This window comes from Microtus ochrogaster, unplaced genomic scaffold, assembly GCF_000317375.1.
Source record: "Microtus ochrogaster isolate Prairie Vole_2 unplaced genomic scaffold, MicOch1.0 UNK10, whole genome shotgun sequence".
NCBI classification, from domain to species: Eukaryota; Metazoa; Chordata; class Mammalia; order Rodentia; family Cricetidae; genus Microtus; species Microtus ochrogaster.
In genome coordinates this window covers 2,408,985-2,433,642 of record NW_004949108.1, presented here as the reverse complement: position 1 = coordinate 2,433,642, position 24,658 = coordinate 2,408,985, and the positions used below count along the sequence as shown (strand labels likewise).

General features: G+C 41.6%; 1 protein-coding gene and 1 non-coding gene across 13 annotated transcripts in view; one reads left to right on the top strand and one right to left on the bottom strand.

Annotated features, from left to right (window-relative positions):
• Nucleotides 1–24,658, top strand: part of Kidins220 (kinase D interacting substrate 220) — a 97,635-nt gene that overhangs the window by 997 nt on the left and 71,980 nt on the right. For 10 of the 12 annotated variants that reach the window (XM_026788955.1, XM_026788953.1, XM_026788956.1 and 7 more), the window contains exons 2-8: nt 7,977–8,117; nt 11,837–11,935; nt 13,723–13,821; nt 16,911–17,009; nt 17,851–17,952; nt 20,885–20,983; nt 23,807–24,004. In XM_026788955.1, the coding sequence (XP_026644756.1) occupies nt 8,010–8,117; nt 11,837–11,935; nt 13,723–13,821; nt 16,911–17,009; nt 17,851–17,952; nt 20,885–20,983; nt 23,807–24,004 (804 nt within the window). In that variant the 5' untranslated portion in view covers nt 7,977–8,009. The remainder of the gene's footprint in view (nt 1–7,976; nt 8,118–11,836; nt 11,936–13,722; nt 13,822–16,910; nt 17,010–17,850; nt 17,953–20,884; nt 20,984–23,806; nt 24,005–24,658) is intronic. The other 2 variants (XM_013353521.2, XM_013353519.2) reach the window with 1 other exon arrangement.
• Nucleotides 21,314–21,418, bottom strand: LOC113458236. Its single transcript, XR_003378644.1, has one exon. It is a non-coding gene; the product is annotated as a U6 spliceosomal RNA (small nuclear RNA).

The following is a 24,658-nucleotide window of genomic DNA, read 5'->3' as shown; positions in this document are numbered from 1 at the left end:
TCTCTCTCTCTCTCTCTCTCTCTCTCTCTCTCTCTCTCTCTCTCTCTCTCTCGGGCGGTTGGTGCAGAGACGAGAATGAAAAGTGCTGTGGCAAGGTGTGTTCTTTGTTCTTAATCTTTGTTCTCAGTCTTTACAAGGACAGGCTTCTTCATCGGACTCATTTTGTGGTCCTTTTTAACAATCTGTTTCTGTCCTGGCGGTGGTGGCGCACGCCTTTAATCCCAGCACTCGGGAGGCAGAGGCAGGCGGATCTATGTGAGTTCAGATCCAGCCTCCTTTACAGAGTGAGTTCCAGGACAGCCAGGGCTTCATAGAGAAACCCTGTCTCGAAAACAACAACAACAAGAAAAAAAAAAAAAACCCAAAAAGCAAAACAAAACAAAATCTGTTTCTGAGCTCCACCACAGGTCTGCCAAAATGGAACTCTCTCTCTGGGTTAATGGTATGGTATACAATATTCGATATGCTTTGCAAATAATTGATGTGCACACCATTTAGGGTCCTTTTAAACAGTCTCCCCTTCCCTCCTCTCCTCGCCTCTTCTCTTTTCTTCATATATGGCCCTGGCCTTACAAATTAGCTTGCCTCTGCATCCCAGGTGCAGGTGATAAAGGCTTGTGCCATGTGCCAACACATCAGGCTCTAATCGAGCTCTTTAGGGGCACTTAAATGTTCGTAGTGGCCAGAGCACTCCCCAGTCCCAATCAGAGCCCAGGCTGGGTGGTGAGAAGGGGCAGATACATGTAAAGAAATGTCTGCGGCCTTTCTTCCTATACGTTCTCCTCTCCTTCTCCATCTTGTAGTAAGCATGGGTGCTCTTTAGCTGACATTCATGGCAATCCTAACATTGCCACCTACTTTTCTTTCCAAGTCATATGGTTTGCTTTTTTTTTCCATCTAGAGTATCTCTGGATATTTTGTTCAACTAGAAATTCAAATATTTCGTCTTTAATTTCCTTGAAAAGAGATGTCTTATATCTCTTTTTTATTTTTACTGCCTAATATCCCTTTACTGTAGTTTCTATTTTGGTCCCTAAGTCATGCCTAGAGTCCTGGTTCTTTTTTTTTTTTTTTGAGACAAGGTTTCTCTGTAACTTTGGAGCCAGTTCTCAGTCCTGGAACTAGCTCTTGTAGACCAGGCTGGTCTTGAACTCACAGAGATCCTCCTGCCTCTGCCTCCCAAGTCCTAGGATTAAAGGTGTGTGCCACTACCGCCCGGCCCAGTTTTTTTTTTGTTCTGGGTTGTGTATACATATACTACTAAATTTAATTTTCTTTTTCTTTTTTTTTTTTTTTTTTTTTTTTTTTTTTTTTTTTTTTGGTTTTTTGAGACAGGGTTTCTGTGTGGTTTTGGAGCCTGTCCTGGAACTAGCTCTGTAGACCAGGCTGGTCTCGAACTCACAGAGATCCGCCTGCCTCTGCCTCCCGAGTGCTGGGATTAAAGGCGTGCGCCACCACCGCCCAGCTTAAATTTAATTTTCTATGATCCTGCATGAGTGTGTCATCCCCCTCTTCCAGCTTTTGCTGAAGAATGTCAGCTTTTTTTCCCCCACTGAATTCCCGGCTTAAATTTAATTTTCTATGATCCTGCATGAGTGTGTCATCCCCCTCTTCCAGCTTTTGCTGAAGAATGTCAGCTTTTTTTCCCCCACTGAATTCCTGAGTGTTTAGAAGGCATGAGCAGAAACCTTAGAGAAAGGAATCTCAGGGGTGAGGAGAGGTCAGGATACCCAGGAGCTTTGTGATCTGTTTCGCGGGGTCCTCTCTGGTTCCCTTAGGAAGGGGGCCTGCTCTTCTCTGTAAGGTCTCATTCTCTGAGGACTGTGGTCCTACACTTCATCCATAGTGACATCCATAATTCCAGTTCTGGACTGGCCCACCTATCTTCTGAGCGTGACCTGTACAGATTGTTTGCATAGCCTTGCCTGTGGCTATACCAGAGAACATTCTTGTTGAGGGGTTACAGGGGGCCTGTCTGTGGACAAAGACCCCCCCCTCCCCAGAAGAGGCATCCTTTATGTACCTATGAAGTTACTTAGCTTGACAGTGGGATTCTATTTGCTTGCATAGTTTCTGGAGATAGAAGAGAATGGAGTTAGCCTTTAAGCTTGAAGAGATACAGGTCTAAGCCATTGTGGACTTTGAAGCTGTAGCTGTCAAAGCATGCAGGGCGTGTTTTGGTTTGCTGGGAGTATAACCTCTGGCATTCCGTGTTGATGCGCATTCTACCAAGATTGGGTTGGTTCTCCTGTTAGAAATTGAGCAGTGAACAGAGTCCTTATTCTTACTGAACTCTTTGCTGGGGTAGCAAGAGCAGGCTAAATAAGTGGCGTGTTGAGTCATGCTGAGTACTATCCCAGATAAAGCTGAGTTCAGGAATGGTGATAGTGTTGGCGGGTGACGGCTGGTTTATACTTAGTGGCTGGAGTGCTCTGTGTCAGTTGACATTTTTTGGGAACACAAGACAGCCTGAAGAAAGTGAAGTAGAGTGATAGGAGATGAGCCTCGAGAGGAGGAGAAGGGGAGGTCTAAGTGAGATGTGAGGCTGGAGCTAGGCGGGCCGTGCAGGGATGCCATACTGTGCTTTAGCCTAGCACTGGACGGTGCTATATCCTAAACAGCTGAGACAACGCATTTGTAGTTCTTACTCCCTCTCCATATATGCACAGACATTTTTTAATCAATACAGTGTTTAGAAACATTGATCCCCTGTATGAATTTGTCCACCTGAGTTTGTGTACACTGTTTGCATGCAGTGCCTTGGAGGCAAGCTCCCCTGGAGCTAGAGTTGTAAGAGGCCAGGAACTGGGAACTCAACACAGATCCACTATGTGTTCTTGTAAATAAAGTTATGTGATATTTAAAATCTTTATCCACGTTTTTCCTAGTTTTAGAATTGCTTCCTAGGTGTGAAATTATTGGATCAAATAACTTTTTTTTTAAACTAAGGCATATTGACATGATTAATTTACATGCTACAGAATATACCCTTTTGAGGGTATGGTTTTGAATTTTTGTTGTTGTTGTTTTGTTTTTCAAGGCATGGTTTCTTTGTGTAACAGCCCTGGCTGTCCCGGAACTTGCTATGTAGATCAGGCTGGCCTCAAACTCACTGAGGTCAGCATGCCTCTGCCTCCTGAGTGCTGAGATTAAAGGTGTGTGCCACCACCTCCCAGCAAGGTCTTGAATTTTGACACATCTAGGTAATTATGTAACACCAGCACAATTGAAGTAGAGAATAGCCATCAACTTTCCCATTCTCTCGCATTCCTCAGCAGTGTCTCACCTTTTGTCTTGGACCCTAGCAACCCCCAATGTGTTCTGTCCAGGTAGTTCTTGTTCCAGAAGGTCATATTTACATGGATTCATATAGTGCAATAATAATTTCTTCCCACTGGCCCCCCAAATAGACTTTATTCCTGCATATAAAACTTGAACCCTAGCTCAAGGACCCCAGGAGTCAATTCCCTTCTGTTCTATTAGTTCACAAAGTTCTAATGCCATCTTTTAAGTCCAACATTAGCAAGGAGGCAGTGACTCGGTCACCCCAGACTCTCTGTGAACCTGTGGGATTCAGTCAGGCACTCTGCTGGTACCTGTCTGTAATCACATCATTGGGAGGCAGATGCAGGAGGATCTAATTTGAGGCTAACTTAAAAATTATGTATTAAGTACCTGTCTCCCTCAATCAAAATATCTCTTTCCTTGCTCTCTGTCCTTCCCCCATCTCAACTATTCTGTTCCTCAAGTTTTCCTCCTCCCTCCCTTTCTCCCCTCCTTCTCCCCTTATGTAGGCCCTTCTCCCCTCACCCCCATGTTCCCAGTTTTGTCAGGAGATCTTATCTATTTTCCCTTCCCAGGGGGATCTATATATGTTTCTCTTAGGGTTAACCTTGTTACTTAGCTTCTTTAGGGTTGTGGACTATAAGTTCATTATCCTTTGCTTTACAGCTAGTAACCACTTAGGAGTGAGTACATACTAAGATCACCTTTCTGGGTCTGGGTTACCTCACTCAGGATGGGTTTTTCTAGTTCTATCCATTTGCATGCAAATTTCAAGATGTCATTGTTTTTTTTTTTACCACTGAGTAGTACTCCAGTATGTAAATGTACTACATTTTCTTTATCCATTCTTTGGTTGAGGGGCATCTGCATTGTTTCCAGGTTCTAGCTATTACAAATAATGCAGCTACGAACATAGTTGAATAAATAAATGCCCTTGTACTTTGTTTGAGCATCCTTTGGATATATGCCCAAGAGTGGTATTGCTGGGTCTTGAGGCGACCCGCCCAGCAGGTCCTAAGTTACTCCAGGGTCTTGAAGAGGCACTATCTGAAAGACATGGGAGGAAAGAGAAATGGACGCCAAGCAGTATTCTTTGTCAAGGCATCCCGTTTATTGAAGCAAGTTTCATGTCTTAAATACTCCTCAGAAAGGAGCTTGGGCAGGGGAAACTGAGGAAAGGGGGACGGGAAGGAGGGGCTCAGTAGCTAGTCAACTAAGTGGGACAGTTTGGCAGCTAAGCAGGGCAGTTGCAAGGTCAGTGGCTAGAACATCTGCTGTTAGTGATAAGCAGCAAGCCATGAAGACACTCTGTGGTGCTTTCCAGAGCTTGAGTCTCCATGGTCAGCACGTAATGTTTTGGCTAACTTTAAGTTTTCTATCTCAAGATTTTTACTTCAAGGCCCTGTGAGATGTGAGAAAGGCGAAGCCTGAAATGGCTCCTGACATTGAGGTAGTTTGATTCCCAGTTTTCTGAGAAACTGCCATACTGATTTCCAGAGTAGTTGTACAAGTTTGCATTCCCACCAGCAATGGAGGAGTATTTTCCATACTCATTCTCTCCAGCATAAGCTACCATTGGTGTTTTTGATTTTAGCCATTCTGTCAGGTGTAAGATGGTATCTCAGAGTTGTTTTGATTTGCATTTCCCTGATGGCTAGCAAGAAACCTGGTACTAGAGAAATTCCCAGGAATCCACAAGGATGACCTTAGCAATAGTGGAGAGGGTACCCAAACTGGCCTTGTCCTGTGATCAGATTAATGACTATCTTAAATGTCACCATAGAACCTTCATCCAACAACTGATGAAAACCAAGACAGAGACCTGCAGCGGAGCACTGGCCTGAGCTCCCAAAGTCCAGCTGAAGAGTGGGAGGAGTAAGACTATGAGCAAAGAGGTCAAGGCCATGGTGGGGACACCCACAGAAACAGTCTACCAGGCTAATGGGAGCTCATCAACTCCAGCCGGACAGGGAAGGATCCAGTATAGGACCAAAGTAGCCCCTCTGAATGTGGGTGACAGTTGTATGGCTGAGGCAGACTTAAGGGCCACTGGCAGTGGGACCAGAATTTATCCCTACTGCTTGTACTGGCTTTTTGGAAACTGTTCTCTTTGGATGGATACCTTGCTCAGCATAGACATAGTAGGGAGGGCCTTGGACCTTTCTCAGAGCATTGTGCCTTACCCTCTCTGAGGAGTGGGGGGGGGGAATGGGGATGGGGGAAGGTAGAGGAAATGGGAGGAGGAGAGGGAGTGGGAACTGGGATTGATATGTAAAATGAAAAAAGATAGTTTGTTTTGTTTTTTAAAAAAATAAAGTGAAAAAAGAAAGAGCCTATCTCAAGAACAGAAACAAAAAACTAAACCAAAACAACCAAACAGAGAAACAAGTTATCTGAAGGAGCAATTTAATTCTCCTAGCAGAGGTAAAATTTTTGTTTTTCTTTTTTTAATTTTGATGAACCCCAATCTATCAGATTTTTCTTTTTTACATACTGTTTTTGGTTTTATGTTAAGGCAGTTTTCTTGATCAGAGATAGTGTTCTTTTTAGCAGCAGTTTTGTGCTTATGTGGTACATTTGGTGTATTTTGAGTTAGAATCTGTATAGTAGGCGAAGGAAGGACTGATGGTTTTACATTTAGATGTCCCTTGAGTAGAATGCAGTCTCCTTAAAAACAATTTTAGATTATTCTTATTTATTCTTTGACAATTTAATGTATGTATACAATGAATCTTGGTCACACCCACCTCATCCCACCCCCTCCACTTCCTCTAGACAACCCTCCTTTTCCCAGCTTACACCCTACTTGTGGTAGTGTACACTGAGCAAACAGAGTGCTTTTCTAGTGGTGGAGACCGGTGGAGAGCAAGCAAGTGGTCAAGGCATGGGAGTGTGGGGTTACTATGGGGCAGCTGAAGTTATTGCTCTCAGACGTCCCGTGGTAGGCCACACTTTGTCATAGCGTGGCCTGCAAGAATGAGACCAGGTATGGGCACATCTGATGAAGAGAAATTAAACAGACAAACTGAACACAGAAGCCTGTGGGATAGGCCATGGTTTTGTAGTGAAGGGACCGAGGGCGAGTTGTAGAACCACAGGGTCGTGGGTGTTAAATAGGCGAGAGGCCATCCCATTTACAGTCCTCTGCTGAGATGAAAACCTTTGATGTTTTTCTCTTCCCAGAAGCCATTGTAGGGCTTTGAGCAAAAGAATTCAGTTCAGCTCAGTAAGGCTCTAGTACACATTTCAACGACAGCGTCAGTCGCTTGAATGTTGGTCAGAGATGCAGATTCAGGGGCCCTGCCAAGATCTGCTGAGTCAGGGGCTCTGAGAGGACAGGGATCTGTGCTGTAAGACCTCCCAATGATTCCGATGCATCCGTGCCTGAATGTTCTTTATTTTTGATTGATAAATACTAATTTTATATATTTCCATGTGTGCATACATATGGAACGATCAGCTCAGGCTAATTAGCTTGTTAATTACCTCACATCTTTATAATTTCTTTGTGATGAGAACATCTAAAATCAACTCACTTGGCTAATTTGAAAAAACACGATATGCTACAGAACTGTTGGCCCTGATCCGACTAAAACTTTGTACTCTTGAACCAACATTTCCTTTTCTGTCCATACCCGCACTTCTATAGCCTCTGCTAGCTCATCTAGAAGCTCACTGTGGGGTGCTTTATAGACAGAGAGGGTCAAGGAGGCTGAGTGGAAGCTGTGAGATGTCAGGATGGCTTGTAGGCTGGTAGTGATGGAGGCAGTGACAATAGATAGGAATTACTTTTTGTAGATAGAGCTAGAAGGGCTTGCTATTTTAGGTTGGTTATATATTAGATTCAATGTCATGTGAGAAGGAAGGTTAAGTCACAGGCCTGGGCCCTGGAAGGATGGAGCTGGAGCTCCAAGATGGGGTCAGCAGTAGGCACAGTGGAGCACCACTTCCCTTGCGCTTGGGGGAGCTGGTGATGAAGCTCAGTAGCATCTGGCTTGGGTTTTTGATGAACTAAGTTTGATATGCACTGCTAGTCTGGGAAAGGACATTGTAGTGATATTTTGTTTGTAACCTAACAAATAGAGCTTGTTTGAAGATCAAAGTGCAGAGCTAAACCACCAGTTAGCCATAGAGGCCAAGCAGTGGTGGTGCACACCTTTAATCCCAGCACTTAGGAGACAGAGGCAGACGGATTTCTGTGAGTTCAAGGCCACCCTGGGCTACACTAGTTTGAATCTGCCTAAAAGAGAAAAAGAGCTCACACAAAGGGGATCCCAGCATTTGGGATCCCATGCCTTTAATCTCACAGCACTAGGGAGGTGGAGATAGGAGTGGCTGGGCAGAGAGAGGAATATAAGGGAGAGGAGACAGGAGCTCAGTGCAGTCTGAGGATTTGTAGAGACGGGATCACCCCTTCAGTCTGAGCACTGGAAGAGGTAAGAACTTTTTAGTGGCTGGCCGCTCTGCTTCTCTGATCTTTCATCATTAACTCCTCTATCTGACTCCGAGTGTTTATTATTAAGAACAATTGGAATTCGTGCTACAGGACGTCTTTTCAGCATTCTGACAGTTGAGGTGTAGGGATTTGTTTATATTTCTACCATTGGAAGTGTATCCGAACACTTTTAAGGGTAAAAGTAAAGGATATTTAATAATCATTTTGTACATTTTGTCTGACTTTTTTTTTACAGGTGAAATAAAGTCGGCTATAGATTTCTGTGAAAATGTCGGTTCTAATATCACAGAGTGTGATAAATTATGTGGAAGAAGAAAATATTCCTGCTCTGAAAGCTCTTCTTGAGAAGTGCAAAGATGTGGATGAGAGAAATGAGGTGAGGTGGGGAGTAGACTGCTCTCTGCACGAGGCGCGGTGCTAAGGATGAAGGTGGGAAGAGGTGGCTCTCCGCTTCAGTGGACGTATTCATGATGCAGCTTCTTCTTGGAGTATTTTGGATTTCGTGATTTGAAAGTACTTTTAGCTCATATAAATCATTGAATATTGAATGTAGACTTCTTGACTTCCCCCTGATAAAATAGTAAGTATTCAGGAGGTTTGGTTCTTGAAAACCACAGTGCTCCTAGGAAGCTTTATAATCTAAGATTCCCCTTCCTTCAAATAGAGCAACCAGACTAAATGTTTTTTCAGTGGACTCCCAAATCCTCCTGGATCGTTCATTTCACACACCTTGGGATTTTAGATGCTGCATGTTTTAGAGAGTATTACATACACTATGTTACTGTTTAGTAACTAATTAGTAAATTTACCTTAAATATTAGTCTTAAGGGCTGGAGAGATGGCTCAGAGGTTAAGAGCATTGCCTGCTCTTCCAAAGGTCCTGAGTTCAATTCCCAGCAACCACATGGTGGCTCACAACCATCTGTAATGGGGTCTGGTGCCCTCTTCTGGCCTTCGAGCATAGACACAGACAGAATATTGTATACATAATAAATAAATAAATATTAAAAAATTAGTCTTAAATACCTTAAATATATCTGTTAAATAGTGTAAGCAAAAGCATTGCTCTTATTTCATCAGATGTAGTATGATGGTTGAGAACTATTCTATGTGACATTTTAGAGAGTAATAAAATTTTAACTGTCAAAGTATGTATTTATTTTAATAAGTCCTAAATTTTTAGATTATTATTTTATGGGTATGGGCATTTTACCTGCATATATGCTTGTGTGCCATGTGTATGCCTAGTGCATGCAGAAGTCAGAAGAAAGCACTGGATCCCCTGGGACTGGAGTTAACACACAGTTGTGAGCTAGCTACCACGTGGGTGCTGGGAATTGAACCCAGGTCCTTTGGAAGGGCCACCAGTGCTCTTAACCACTAAGCCATCTTTCTGCCCTTCTTTCCTTCTTTAATGCTAGGGATCGAGTCCATGCCCTCACTCATGCTATGTTAGAGCACTACTGTGGAGCTGTATCCATAGCCCTACAACTGATACTTTTTTTTAAAATATTTTTTTATTATGTATACAATATTCTGTCTGTGTGTGTGTCTGCAGGCCAGAACAGGGTACCAAGCCTCGTTACAGATGGTTGTGAGCCACCATGTGGTTGCTGGGAATTGAACTCATGACCTTTGGAAGAGCAGGCAATGCTCTTAACCACTGAGCCATCTCTCCAGCCCCCGATACTTTTTATTTTTATTAAACGTGTGTGTATGTGTGTGTAGATGTATAAGTTAGGGGACAGCTTTCAGGAATTGGTTCTCTACTATCGTGGGTCTTGGAGATAGAATGAGATTGTCAGGCTTGATGGCAAGTACCGTTATCCACTGCGTCATCTCTACTTATAGAATTTAATCTTGGAGCAGGATATGATGGTGTACTCATTTAATCCCAGCTCTCAGTAGTCAGATCTTTGTGAGATCAGTAGTAGTAGGCAGATCTTTGTGAGTTCAGGGACAGCCTGGTTTACATTGTAAGTTTCAGATCAGTTAGGCTATATAGTCCTTACCCCCCTCCCCACAAAAGGAAACAAAAGTCATCATTCTTACTATTATTTTAAACTGTTGGACTGGGAAGTCTAGCTGTTTAGTAAATGTGCTACTAGCATGAGGGAGGCCGTGTTCAACAAGACTAAGAGTGATCCAGGGTTTCACAAAGATGCTTAGATTTTCTCATCTTTTTTTGTCTTTAAGTTTAGAATCTAAATTTAAGTATTTAAATTCCTTCATCTTATTCATCTTTAGCTTATCATTTTATTACATTTTATGTATTTTGTGTGTATGTGTGTGGGAATCCTAAGATAGCTTGTAGAAGTCATTCTCTCCTTCCACCATAAGGTCCTGGGGGCTCTGACTCAGCTCTCCACAGCCCTTGCTCATCATTCCCGAAAGGATTCTTCAATATTAGATGAGGGAAGTAAAATAATATGTGTGTGTTTAGCATATAATTGGCCACAGTCAGTGCATCTGGGTTCTTTGCCTCTTTTATTTATATACTAGAGAAGTCTCAGCTTATGAGTAGTTCCATCTTGGAAAGAGCAAGGTCACCTTTCCTTGGGGTGGAGCAGGGCTGGGTGGTAGGTAATATTGAGACTGGACATTCTGACTAAGAAAATGAAGCAAGACTTTAAGAGATGGGTTTTTTTTCTTTTTTTCTTTTTCTTTTTTTTTTTTTTTTTTTTCAAGACAGGGTTTCTCTGTGGTTTTTTGGAGCCTGTCCTGGAACTAGCTCTTGTAGACCAGGCTGGTCTTGAACTCACAGACATCCGCCTGCCTCTGTCTCCCGAGTGCTGGGATTAAAGGCGTGCGCCACCACCGCCCGGCGAGATGGGTTTTTTTTTTTGTGTGTGTGTGTTTATAAACACTCTAAAAGGAATTTCAAGAGAGGATTTCAGAATGCTTTGGTTTTACTCTAACTCTTGGAAGAAGAATATAGTCCTTTAAGAGATGACTGCTGTAAGGGCACTGATTGTGTAAGTCTGGTTCACATAAGAAGGTAGAACCACGGTCCTAGGAATTAGAAGGAAAGGTGGTTGAATTGTAGGCGGGTTTGCATCGTAACCTCCTGGGAGCTGAGAGGAGGACACCCTTGAGAAGTTCAGTTGGTGCATAGTGTTCTGTTTTCTTTGGTGTACTTGGGCCTGAGATCATGATAAGAAATAGAGAAGAGGTGTCTTAGCTTGCGTGCATTTGTAGTGTGATTCCATAGTCTGGGTGATGTCTTCTCATGGTTCTAGAGATTAGGAAGTCCAAGATGAAGGCATCTGCTGAGAGCATTCTTGCTGCATCACAACATGGCAGAAGTCATCCTGTGGGTGAGCGAGGATGTAGGAAAAGGGATTGAGAGGGATGAGAAGGGAGCCAAATTCTTCTTTTATTAAGATCTCATTGCTACAGCAACTAACCCACCTGCACAGTAATGCCATTGATCCATGAGGCTGTGCACCTGTGACCTAAATGCCTCTTTAAGTCCCCGCCACTCAATATTGTGTTGTATTGAGTTTTCAGTGTATAAACTTTGAGGGATACATTCAAACAATGAAGGATTAGGGGATTTTTAATCCTCTTCATTTTAGAAAACAGTAGGCTTGTGATTTGGTGGAGTATGTAAGCCATGATATGGAGGAGACTTTTAGTGACTCATCTTCAAATGCTAGGATAATGTTATCCTGATGGCAGATTACTTTTATCTCTATAGCTGTGGCTGCTAGCTTGGTTGAACATAAAGTAACAGAATCTAGAAATAATAGACTTTAAGATTCAGATTACAAGGTAACTCTTCTATCTTTAGGAATAAAACTGGAAAATTACGTTTCTGACTTTGGTATTCATTTATTTTTCTGGAGATTGATCGCAGGGCTTTGCACATCTGAGGCATGTGTCCATCACTGAGCTATGTACTCTAATTAGCTTATGACTTTTTGATCATCAGTAAACTGAGCCTATTAGGTTCAAAGCTGTTGATAAATTCCATAACCACAGGGAATACGTCTGGGCTTTGCATACCTTTGTGAGCAGGTGAGTGTGGAGCTTCTCAGTGTTGGAGTGAGAGCACGTTATGCTGCTAAGCTCACTGTGCTGTTTGTTTTCCAGTGTGGCCAGACACCGCTGATGATAGCTGCTGAACAGGGCAATGTGGAAATAGTGAAAGAACTGATTAAGAATGGAGCCAACTGCAACCTGGAAGATCTGGTATGCATAAAGCATCTACTCAGTAGCTCTTCTTTAATTTGTTCATCAGAGTGATTAAAGAAAAATGATTAAAAATTGTTCTTTGAGGGCTTGATGTGGTAGTTTGTGCCTTTAATCCCAATCCCAGTACTCAGGAGGCAGAAGCAGGTGGGACTCTTGAGTTCCAGGCCAGCCTGGTCTACATAGAGAGTTCCAGGATAGTCATGGCAACATTGTTAGACTCCTTTTTTTTTTAAAGATTTATTTATTATGTATACAATGTTCTGCCTCCATGTATGCCTGCACGCCAGAGGAGGGCGCCAGATCTCATTACAGATGGTTGTGAGCCACCATGTGGTTGCTGGGAACTGAACTCAGGACCTTTGGAAGAGCAGCTGGTTCTCTTAACCACTGAGCCATCCCTACAGCCCCCCTGTTAGGCTCCCTCTATAAATAAATGAGTAAGTAAATAAATAAGAAATGAACAAATAAATATTTTTAAAAGTGCTTTGAGATCTACCTCACCTTGGCCTAATTTGCTACATAGATTTTGTTGTTGTTGTTTTGTATTTTTAATCAAGAGAGAATTTTTTGCTTACAACCAAGTATTTTGGTTCCTTCTTGTTTTCCCTCTATACATGGCAAACCTGAAGCTCATATCTGTAAATTCAAGTGTCTTTACAATAGTTCTATGTATGAAGCTGTGCTGTTAATGACTCTATAATTGTAACTTATAGATCGTGTTATGCTTGATAATGGTCCTTTCTGATACTGTTTTTGAGGTACAAATCACCATCCTGTTTCCTTTGGGTTTCCCTGTATTCTTCCAGTTACTTTTAGGATCACACAGAAGCAAGAATCTACATTCTTTTGCTCTGAGTGACCATTAGAATTTTTTGTTTTTAAGACAGGGTCTCACTGTGTAGACCTTCGTCTGCCCCTCCAGTGCTGGAATTAAAAGCATGTGCCACTGCTCGTGGTGTGATCATTTGAATTAATCACTCCCTAAAGCAGTGGTTCTCAACCTTCCTTCCTAATGCTGTGGTCCTTTAATACTGTTCCTCATATTGTGGTGACCCCCAACACAAAATTATTTTTGTTGCTATTTCACAACTGTAATTTTGTTACTGTTACAAATTATAATGTAAATATTTTTAGAGATAGAGGTTTGTCAAAAGGGTTATTACCCACAGATTGAGAACTGCTGCCCTAAATAAAAGTTAGGACAATTCTGTTCTTTATTTACAAAACAAGAGAGTCTAGGTCTTCGTCACAAAACTTCTAACCTCCACACTTGCAGCAGCTGTACTTTAATACTGCGTGCATGTGTCCTCACATTGGGTTACAGACGCTTTAATTTGAGTAGCAGGTAGTAGCTGCAGGATTGTCCTCGAGGTTTATGGTGGTCAGCTTCTCTTCTTTCTACAAACGGTGTGTGATGAGAAGTCCAGGGAGAGCCTCGACCAGCACCTGTGACGCTGTTCTCTGTACCCTTATTCCTGACGCAGGCAGGTGGCAGTCCTGACGTAGGCAGGTGACAGTCCTTGACATAGGCAGGTGACAGTCCTGACACAGACAGGTGACGATAGTTTTGACTCAGGCAGGTGGCAGTCCTGATGCAGACAGATGACAGTCCTGACGCAGACAGGTAAAGTCTTAATGACAGCTTCCATGTTGTTCCACGGAGGCTTAGCATGGCTTACGTCCTGTCAGTTTGGACAGTCATTTGGTATGTAAATTCAACTGTATTCCACACTTTGGAATGTTGTTTCTTATTTTGAAATGTGCCATTTTGAATATTTCTTAAGGATAACTGGACAGCTCTTATATCTGCATCTAAAGAGGGCCACATCCACATTGTGGAGGAGCTGCTTAAGTGTGGGGCCAATCTGGAGCACCGTGACATGGTACGTGCATTCTTTTGCAGGGCGGCAATAGTTACTGAAAGTCACTAACAGTGATGGGGACACAGGAATCCTTGTCTGTACTTTATTTTTAAAATAGGGTCTTTTTGTTCTTCACCTTGGGGCTGGATGCGGAATGATTTAAGAATGTTTTAAATGCTGTGTTATAGTGTCTCCTGTTTCGAATAGTCATCATTTCAGCTTGTTGGGGAATGAAGTCCTCAGCTCGTTCTTAGATAGGTCATAACTTAGTATTTAAAACAAACTTATTTCATTTGAATCAGACTTTAAGAGGTATGTCAGCTTAAAATGTTTTGGGTAAGTTATAGTCTTTGTAATATTTGTAGATTTTTTAAATATAAATTAATATGTCCAAGCTGCTGTCTGTGAAGACAACAGTTCTCATAGGACATGGCCTCCTGTTTGATCATGATCTGGATAAAGCATAAAAGTGAGAAAAAAGATCATTTCTGTTTTATTCCATAAGACGTTTGACCTCCCCCCTTTTATTTATTTATTTTGGTGTCCCATAGGTTTGGGTATGTTGTGCCTTCATTTACTTATTTAAAAAAGAAAACAAGTTATCTTTTTTTTTTTTTATTTTACATACTTACCAATCCAAGTTCCCACTCCCTCTCCTCCTCCCATTCCCTCCACCTTCCCTACCCTTACCACCATCTACTCCTCAGAGAGGGCAAGGCACATTGCTTTGGGGAAGGTCCAAGGCCCTCCCTACTATATCTAGGCTGAGCAAGGTATCCATCTAAAGAGAATAGGTTCCCAAAAAGCCAGTACATGTAGTAGGGATAAATCTGTCAGTGGCCCCACAGTCTGCGCCAGCCATGGAACTGTCAACCACAATCAGAGGGGCTAGTTTAGTCCTATGCTTGTTCTTTCCCTGTTTGGCTGGAGTTGGTGAGCTCCCTAAATTAGCTCCGGTAGATTGTTTCAGTGGGTATAACCATTATGGTCTTGACCTCTTTGCTAATATTCTCATTCCTCCCACTCTTCAACTGGACTTTGGGAGCTCAGGCCAGCGCTCTGATGCAGGTCTGTGCCTCTGTTTCTATCAGTTGTTGCATGAAGATTCTATGGTGATATTTAAGATTTTCATCAGTCTGACTACAGGACAAGTCAAGATGGGCCCCCTCTCCTCTATTGCTTAGGGTCTTAGCTGGGGTCATTTCTCTAGAGCCAGGTTTCTTGCTAACCCTATAATGGCTCCCTCAGTCAGGATATCTCTTTCCTTGCTCTCATCTCTGTCCTTCCTCCTTCTCGACCATACCATTCCCTCCAGTACTCCTCACCCCTCCCTTTCTCCCCTTCTTTTCCCCTTCCATCCTCCCTTCTCCCCCATCCCATGCTCCTAATTTTGTCAGGTGATCTTGTCTGTTTTGACTTTCCAGGTGGATCTACATATGATTTTCCTAAGGTTCATATTATTACTTAGCTTCTCTAGGATCATGAACTGCAGGCTCAATATCCTTTGTTTATAGCTAGTATTCATCTTTTTGAGTCTGGATTACCTCACTCAGGATAGTGTTTTTTAATCCCATCCATTTGCATGTAAAATTCAAGATGTTATTGTTTTTTTTTTTCCTGTTGAGTAGTACTCTAATGTGTAAATGTGCCACATTTTCTTTATCCATTCTTCAGTTGAGGGGCATCTAGGTTGTTTCCAGGTCCTGGCTATTACAAATATTGTGGCTACGAACATAGTTGAACAAATGCCTTTGTAGTATGATTGAGCATCTTTTGGGTATATGCCCAAGAGTGGTGTTGCTGGATCCTGAGGTAGGTTGATTCCCAATTTTCTGAGAAACCACCATACTGATTTCCGAAGTGGTTGTACAAGTTTTCATTCCCACCAGGAATGGATGAGTGTTCCCCTTACTCCACATCCTCTCCAGCATAAGCTATCATTGATGTTTTTGATCTTAGCCATTCTGTCAGGTGTAAGATGGTATCTCAGAGTTGTTTTGATTTGCATTTCCCTGATGGCTAAAGATGTTGAATGTAGTTCTGGCATAACTGGATGTCAACATGTAGAAGAATAAAAATAGATTCATATCTGTCCCCATGCACAAAACTCAAATCCAAATGGATTAAAGACCTCAATATAAATCCGACCACACTGAACCTGATAGAAGAGAAAGTGGGAAGTAGTTTTCAATGCATGGGTACAGGAGACCACTTCCTTAATATAATCCCAGTAGCACAGACACTGAGAACAACAATACATAGGACCTCCTGAAACTGAGAAACTCTGTAAAGCAAAGGACACAGTCAATAAAAAAAAAAGGGCAGCCTACTGAGTGGAAAAGATCTTCACCTACCCCTCATTAGACAAAGGACTGATCTCCAAAATATATAAAGAACTCAAGAAATTAGACATCAAAATTCTAAATAACCCAATTGAAAACTGGGGTACAGAACTAAACAGAGAATTCTCAACAGAAGAATCTCAAATGGCCAAAAGATACCTAAGGAAATGTTTAATGTTTGACCTTCTATGAAGTTAATTTTAACAGTACAAGCAAGGAAGGAAGTCATCTGTCTTGGCACACATTACGTAGCTGGTGGAGGCTAACGAAGTATATGTGGTTTAAGTTTGGAAGACACTGCAGCTTTCTGTCTTTCTCTTCATAGTATATTATGCCTCACAAGGACTTTATTTCTATGATCCTATGTTCTCAAATCTAGGAAGATATTACTGTACTTAGTTTAGATGTGAAATGCCTCCCAAATATTAGGACCCCTGTCCCCTTCTGGGTACTCCTGCTGTATGTAGTAGAGACTTCGCGCTTCTCCTTGCTCCCTGGGCATCTGACTGTAAGCCAAAGTGACTCTTAGAAGCATGAGTGTCCCTCGTTCAGTTTCTATGATGTTTACCATACAAACTTTGCAGTGATCACTTACAGACTCAGCAGGTTGTTCAGTTCATGTTCTGTTGTATATTTCTGAGGACTTTGAGGATTTAAGACCATTATCTTTATGAAATAATGGTGTTACAAAGATATTCATAGAGGACCTGATTAAAGGCGTTCCTTGCTTGGACTGGTACAATTTCACATGCCTCTTTTGTCCTCCAGGGGGGATGGACAGCTCTCATGTGGGCGTGCTACAAAGGCAGGACTGATGTTGTCCAGTTGCTTCTTTCTCACGGTGCCAACCCAAGTGTCACTGGTTTGGTAAGCATTAACAAAAAAAGTGAATTTGTAATGTAAATAGTAAGTTTTCTTACAGAATGCTGCAGGATTTTTATATTTCATAGTGGGTGGAGATTTTTTAGATCATACGGAATATCATATAGAATGCCATTGTAAGATACAATGAAAAAAATTTTTTTTTTTTGGTTTTTCGAGACAGGGTTTCTCTGTGGCTTTGGAGCCTGTCCTGGAGCTAGCTCTGTAGACCAGGCTGGTCTCGAACTCACAGAGATCCACCTGCCTCTGCCTCCCGAGTGCTGGGATTAAAGACGTGCGCCACCATCGCCCGGCACAATGAAAATTTTATACATTGTCTTTTCTCAGTTTTTCCAGTGAAAAAGCAAGCTTTGAACTTGAATGTTAGCCATAATTGTGTAGCATTTCAAAAGGAAGTTGTGAATTCCTTGGTTATCTTACTGTGAGTGCATCCTTTCCCTGAGTTTCTTGAAAAGATGTTTACCAAGAAGCCATACCTTTTTTCTGTACATTCTATTTTTCTGTACATTCTATATATTTGTGTACATGCTTTTTACTTCTTATTCTGCTTATTAATCATATTTACTGGCTAATTACAATAAATATGTTAACTCCGCAGAAACTAATGTGTTGATAACATATGTTTATTTAAAGCTTAACACGTCTTAGTTTTAATTATGTATTATGGAGTATTTGTGTTTTTAAAGTGGGGGATGGTCTCTAACTTGATTAAAGAAATATTAGTTTGTGTTAATTCTGCTGGTATTTATTAGTAAATTTGTGTTGTAAATGTCCGTCTAAAAGACTTTCTCTTTCCTCCATCCTCGTATGTACCCATGTTTCCCAGCAGTACAGTGTCTATCCAATCATTTGGGCAGCAGGCAGAGGCCATGCTGACATAGTGCATCTCCTGCTGCAGAATGGCGCCAAAGTCAATTGCTCTGACAAGGTGAGTTAGAGTCTCTCACATGGAGTGTCTACATTATAAACGTCTCTGATATATCTTAGTTTTGTATTCTAACATTTTTATAGATGCAAAGCTTATAGATGGGTCCTCTGAGTTAGGGACCAAGTGTTATCTTGATGTTTATTACATTAAATTCATTATTCTCAAAAGACACAGTTAGTGGACCTGTGTCTTCATTGTTTTAAGTTTTCTATTATATACAGCTCTTCTTCCTCCTTTCAATCTTACCTACATTGTTTGTGTGAAAATGATCTTAAAATTTAAGTTTGATTCTCTTTTTCTCTCATGTTTAGATTTCTAGAGCTGGTGGTGTGGTGATTGGAAATAATGGTTGCAAGTTTCGTTTGAAGTGTGGAAGGAAGGGCAGTTGAAGGGCTTTTAAGAGGGAAGGCTGCTGGGAAAGTTGTCTCAGTTAGATCATTATTGCTGTGATGAAACACCGTGACCAAAGAGCAAGACTCCTCCACATCACAGTCCATCATCAAGAAGGCAGGACAGGAACTCAGCAGGGCAGGATCCCAGAGGCAGGAGCTGATGCAGAGGCCATGGATGGGTGCTGTTTACTGGCTTGCTCCCCATGGCTTGCTCAGCCTGCTTTCTTATAAAACCCAGAACCAGCAGCTGAATGATGACCCCACCCACCATGGGCTGGGCCCTCCCCCAATGATCACTAAATGAGACAATGCCTTACAGCTGGATCTCAAGGAGGCATTTCTTCAGCTGAGGTTCTTTCCCCTGATGGCTCTATAGCTTGTGTCAAGTTGACACACACAATTGTCCAGGACAGTTGGTTAGCCAAGGAAAGCCTGAACTGTCAGAACTTGAACCAGAGACCTAAGGGGAAGGGAGGAGCAGGATGGGAGGATGTGATAGGAGAGGAAACAGTTGGGTGATGTGATGTAAAAGAGGGAGATAGGATCTGAAGTGTAAATGAAGGAAGCCTGGCCCTCAGGAGGGTGTGCTGAGACTATGGGAAACGTGTACACGAAAGGATTCTATTTGGGGGGAAAGATCAGAATTTGAACTTGAGAAGAAGGTAATAGAGTTATTGAGATGGTTGAGCACTAACTGAAAAGCCATTATGGAGCAGATAGGAAGCAAGGTAAAGAAATTCTTACCAGAGAGCTGCATTTCTTTGTAAAGTTAGTATTGAGATGGCTGTTCTTCGTAAAGTTAGTATTGAGATGGCTGTTCTTTAGTAAAGTTAGTATTGAGATGGCTGTTCTTTGTAAAGGTAGTATTGAGATGGCTGTTCTTTGTAAAGGTAGTATTGAGATGGCTGTTCTTTAGTAAAGGTAGTATTGAGATGGCTGTTCTTTAGGGTCAGGATGAGTTGGCCAGTGAGAAGGAAGAGAAAGGACAGACATTCTAGCATATACTCTTGCATGTCATTCTCTGAGAAGGTAACACATGCAGTGATGGAAGAGAGAAAGTACAGATGTTCTAGCAAATACTCTTGCATGTCATTCTCTGAGAAGGTAACACATGCAGTGATGGAAGAGAGAAAGTACAGATGTTCTAGCAAATACTCTCGCATGTCATTCTCTGAGAAGGGACCAAATGCGATGGGTGCTTGAGGGATGAGAACTTATGTCTGATTCATAAAACTAAGGCTGTCTTAATGAGTAGTAAGTGTGCATGTCTGTTATCCTTAAGAATACCTAAGATATTGTGTTGTGGGGTTAGAGGAGGTGCTTCAGGAAGACAGCATGTTACCTACAAGGCAGGAGGCTGGGAACACTACGGATGGAGGAGTAAAATTTGAGTGTTTTTCCTGCATCCCTTACCCATCTCTCTCAGCCTGTTCTGGTCCCCTCATACCCTTCCTTTTGGTTGGCGTATGCTCCCACTTGCTGTGCCACAAGGACCCATCTCTCAAGGGTTTTCAGGGGTACAGTTCCCAAGAGTGTGGCTGATGTCTCTTGTAGAAACTAGCCACACAGAGCTATTTAGACTTAATTTAAAATTAAGTAAAAGTAAAAATTTATAGTCACACTATCTACATTTTACATACTTAAGTCAAACAGACTAGTAGCTTCTTAATGTATTGGCAATGCAGAATAATAGTTTTTTTTTTCATGTACATAAAGCGCACTTTGGGTATTTCCACCTATTGATTGGACAGCATTCCTTTATGCCTGGTTGTTAGTTCTTGATGCTTTCTGGTCATGTTCATGAAAGGTGCTTTTAACAGTTTGTGGGCTGCAGTAGTCAAGGAGACACGTTGATTGGGATATGGCTAAGAGTGCAGATCTGAAAGCTTGGTGGTTTCATGGTTATTTCTCTCCCTATTTTTTGGTTATTTGGTTTTTGAGGCAGGGTTTCTTTTGTTTAACCCTGCATAGCCAGGAATGCTTCTGTAGACCAGGCTGGTTTTGAATTCATAAATTCACCTGCTTCTGTCACCCAAGTCCTGGGATTAAAGGTGTGTGCCACCACCTCTTGGCTTTTCTACGTCTTGATAACTTTATTACTTTGACTCTGTTTTGGGCCTCACTTTCTTGTGTGAAAATGTTGTCCTATGAACTGGGCTCACTCTGTGATAAAGACCGTGTGCTTTAACTATATGTGATGTTGTCTGAGCTGTGTTTAGCACTTAGCTGCTAATTTTTAGACTATTCGACTTCATATTATATCATAAAATATAGAAAGCCATGAATGCCTTTTAAAAATTAGGGACTATGACAATGGTGGAAAAATTATCTTGATTAAAAAAGTTAAAGTTGATTAAAAGACATTTCATATAAAATGACTACTCAGGACAAAAGGATGAGGGATATAGGTTTTTATATAGGAATGAAATTATGACTGGTATAAATACTTACCTAAGAATTCTCAAAGTATAGCTTCATTACAAGCTGCTTTCTTTTAGTACCTATCTGAAAGTAACCTTAAATTCTGTCTGATTTAATAGTATGGAACAACCCCTTTGGTGTGGGCTGCCCGGAAAGGTCATTTGGAATGTGTGAAGCATTTGTTGGCCATGGGAGCTGATGTTGATCAAGAAGGAGCCGTAAGTACCTCTCCTCTCTTAGCCCTTCTAGTAGAGTGACATTTTTACTTTAAGGGAATAAGTTAATCAAGTACAAACCTAGAAAAAATTCCCAGGAGTTCTTAAATGATGTTTTTGTTTTTAATTTTGAGATAGGTAGTCCAGATTTTCCTGCCTTTGCTGCCAAGTGCTGGGATTTCTTAAGTGCTATTGACTTTAGAAATAAGCATGTTATGATAGAAAAACATAATATATATTTGCCTTTGAGGATCTGTTGCTAATAAACATAAATTTTGGGAAACTAAAACTATGAAGAAAATTTTCAGTAATCTTATAAACTGAAAAATTCTTCAGATCAAGTAGTCCCCCCCCCCTTTTCGTGTCATCCTTGCACAGAGGCCATGCTAATATTCTCTATCATTCCAAGTTTAGTTTCTGTGCTTCTGAAGCGAGCACCCCACTTTTTTCTTTTTTAATGTTTGAAGATTTTTTGATAGAGTTTCATTATGTATCCTGGCTGACCTGGAACTTGCAATGTAGATCTGACTGACCTTGAACTCACAGAGATCCTCCTACCTCTGCCTCTTGAATGAGGACAAAAGGCATGTGCCACCATGCCAAGCTGGTTTTTAATTGCAATTGTGGGAAGCCATCATGCTCTATTAAAATGTCTTTCCTTAAAGTGATGTTAGACTCCGGGGGATCTTTACTGTAAGCTGTTGTTCCTGTCTAATAAACAGGTTAAGAACATCAGATGTGGGCTGTTAAGGTTGAAGATTGGTCGAGTCTAACTATCAGTTATTAATTCATTATTGAGCACCAGCTGTGTACCTCATCTGTGTCAAGAGTGCCAGAGAGCCATGAGGAGCCTCACAAATAGCTTTTCCTTAGAGGTTCTAAGAATGTTTCAGAACTAATGTTTGTGTGGAGGACTACTGCCTGTGTGATTATTATATTATGTGGACAACTCATGATGCAGTCTGAGAGGAGATAACACCTACAGCAAGTTAAACTCACGCTGGACTTCCTAGAGCAATGGTGTCCAGCATGTCCTCTCTTCCATGATGGCCTTCTGGGTACTTTTCATCCTGCTTGAGCCTCAGCAGGTCCCATGTCCACTGGTGTAGTAATATGAGCGGTGGGGTTGCGTCCCCAGCACCCTGGTCGCACCCCGGCCGCCTCCGGCTAGCTTTACCCGAAATAATTACACAGACACTGTATTCATTTAAACACTGCTTGGCTCTTTAGCTCTAGCCCTTTTCTCGGCTAACTCTCGCACCTGGACTAGCCCATCTCTAATAATCTGCTGTAGCCCACAAGGTGGCTTACCAGGGAGCTTCTAGCCTACGTCCATCCTGGGTCGGAGCTTCATCACGTGTGCCTCAGAGAGCAGAGCTCTCGCCTCTGCCCGCAAGAGTGGAGCATCGTGTCTCTCTGAGGCGTCTGCCCCTGAGAGGAGAGCTGTCGAGTCTCTGAGCTCACTTCCTCTTCCTCCCAGTGTTCTGCTCCGTTCACTCCTCCCACCTACGTTCTAACCTATCAGGGCAAGCAGCTTCTTTATTTAATCAACCAATGACCTTCCTCCATCACACTGGCCTCTCTCCCAGGCTATTGAGTAAATGAACAGCCTGCTATTGTGATAATCTGATGACCACCAGTTCTGTTTTACTGTATAAGAAAGGTGGCTAGTATTTTATAGGACTATATAGAATATGGTAACAGGCTTTAAGTACCATTAAAGATCATTTGTTACACTTTTATTGAGATGTGTTTTAGCTTTTAATTCATCTCTTGTAGTTTTTCTTAAACATTTTATTATAAAGAACTCTTTAGTTTGATCCATTTTACTTTGGATTATTTAAATTGGAAAATGTTGAATTTTGAGTCCTTTAAACTTTGTTGCATCTGTGAAAGGGTTTGTTCCCAGTAAGCGAGTCCAGTGTCACTGGAAGACCTGAACCTCCGGATAGCCTAATGATGCAACAGAAATAATGTAGTTTTGAAGACTGAACATACGGGATGGCTCAGTGGTTAAAGTGCTTGCTGCTAAGCCTGGTGACCTACGTTCTGTCTTGGGATCCCTGTGGTACTCTTATGACTTGACCTCCACGAGTTCACATATATGTATGCCTGTGTACATGGGCAACAACAAAATGTAAAGAATAATTTTCATTAAAAACCTGAACATATGCCTCCTGCCACGTTTGGTATATGTCTGGTTATGTATATTGGCATCTTGTCAGAAATAACTTCTAAAAATTTAATACATTTGTTTATTTACTTATTGGAAGGGGACGCATGTATGCCACTGCACATGTGTGTTCAGAGAACAACTTGTGAAAATTTGTTTTCTCCTCCACCACATGGATCCCGAGGATCAGACTGAGGTCATCAGGTTTGACAGCAGTTGTCTATGCCTTCTTGCTCGTCCTGTCAGAAATAACTTTTAATGACTGGAGGATCACTATAGTGGTAGAACCTTTCCTAGCATGCTCAAGGCCTGGGTCATAGGCTGGCACCACCCACTGTTAAAACTGGTTTATATTTTTAAAATATTGAGTATGTGCCTGTGTTTGCCTGTGGATATATGCATGTGAGTGTGAGTGCCTGCAGAAGCCAGAAGAGGCCATCAGATTTCCTGAAGCTAAACTTACAGCTGTTTGTGAGTCACCCAGTGTGGGTGCTGGGACTCAAACTCTCGTCCTCTGGAAGAGCAGCGGATACTCTTAACCGCTGAGCCATCTCGCTGGCTTCCCAACTGTTAATGATGGAAAACAGCTTTCTGATTATGGTATGCACAATATGTTTTCTAGAATATGCTAATTTCTTTGTTTTTCTTTGAAGAATTCAATGACTGCACTTATTGTGGCAGTGAAAGGAGGTTACACACAGTCAGTAAAAGAGATTTTGAAGAGGAATCCGAATGTCAACCTGACTGATAAGGATGGAAATACAGCTTTGATGATTGCATCAAAGGAGGGACACATAGAGATTGTACAGGACCTGCTGGACGCTGGGACATATGTGAACATACCTGATCGGGTAGGGAACCTACCTCAGCTTGTCTGTGGAGATGAAGTAGATGGAAAATTCGTTAGTGGTTCTTTCTCATCAAATGTTTTTACATATGACATGAGCTTGTTTTAACAGAAGTTTTTATTTCTACTTTTGAAACTAATAAATTAAAATTTCCAGTCTTGTTAAAGACCTTGTTTATTTTTGTCAAATAAATTTGTTACTGGCAATGTCATACATACAGTTAATTTGTAACTCCCTTTGATGAATATCCCTGTAGGTATTTTTCATGACTGGTGTTATTCATTGTCCCAGGACTTAAGTGCTGCCTTATGCTTAAGGTTTTTTTTTCTCTTGCCTGACTTCTTTCCTGAACATATATGTTCAGAACTCTCCATGTGAATGCGTATTTAGTAATTTTTAAAACTTATGGCAAAATAAAATGGAAGTGGAGTTGTTTTTGTTTTTAAATACCTTGACCCATTTTCCCCTCAGTTTTCTCCATCTCAGCAAATGGTTCTATTCTGCTATGCCTTCTCTTTACCTACCCCATACGGTTCTGCTGACTCTCGGGAAACTTATCCTCCCTGGCCTAAGCCATACTCTCATGTTATTAAAACAAATCATAACATACTCCTCTATTGCCTCTGTTATATGTCTGCCTGCTATTGAATGCATGTA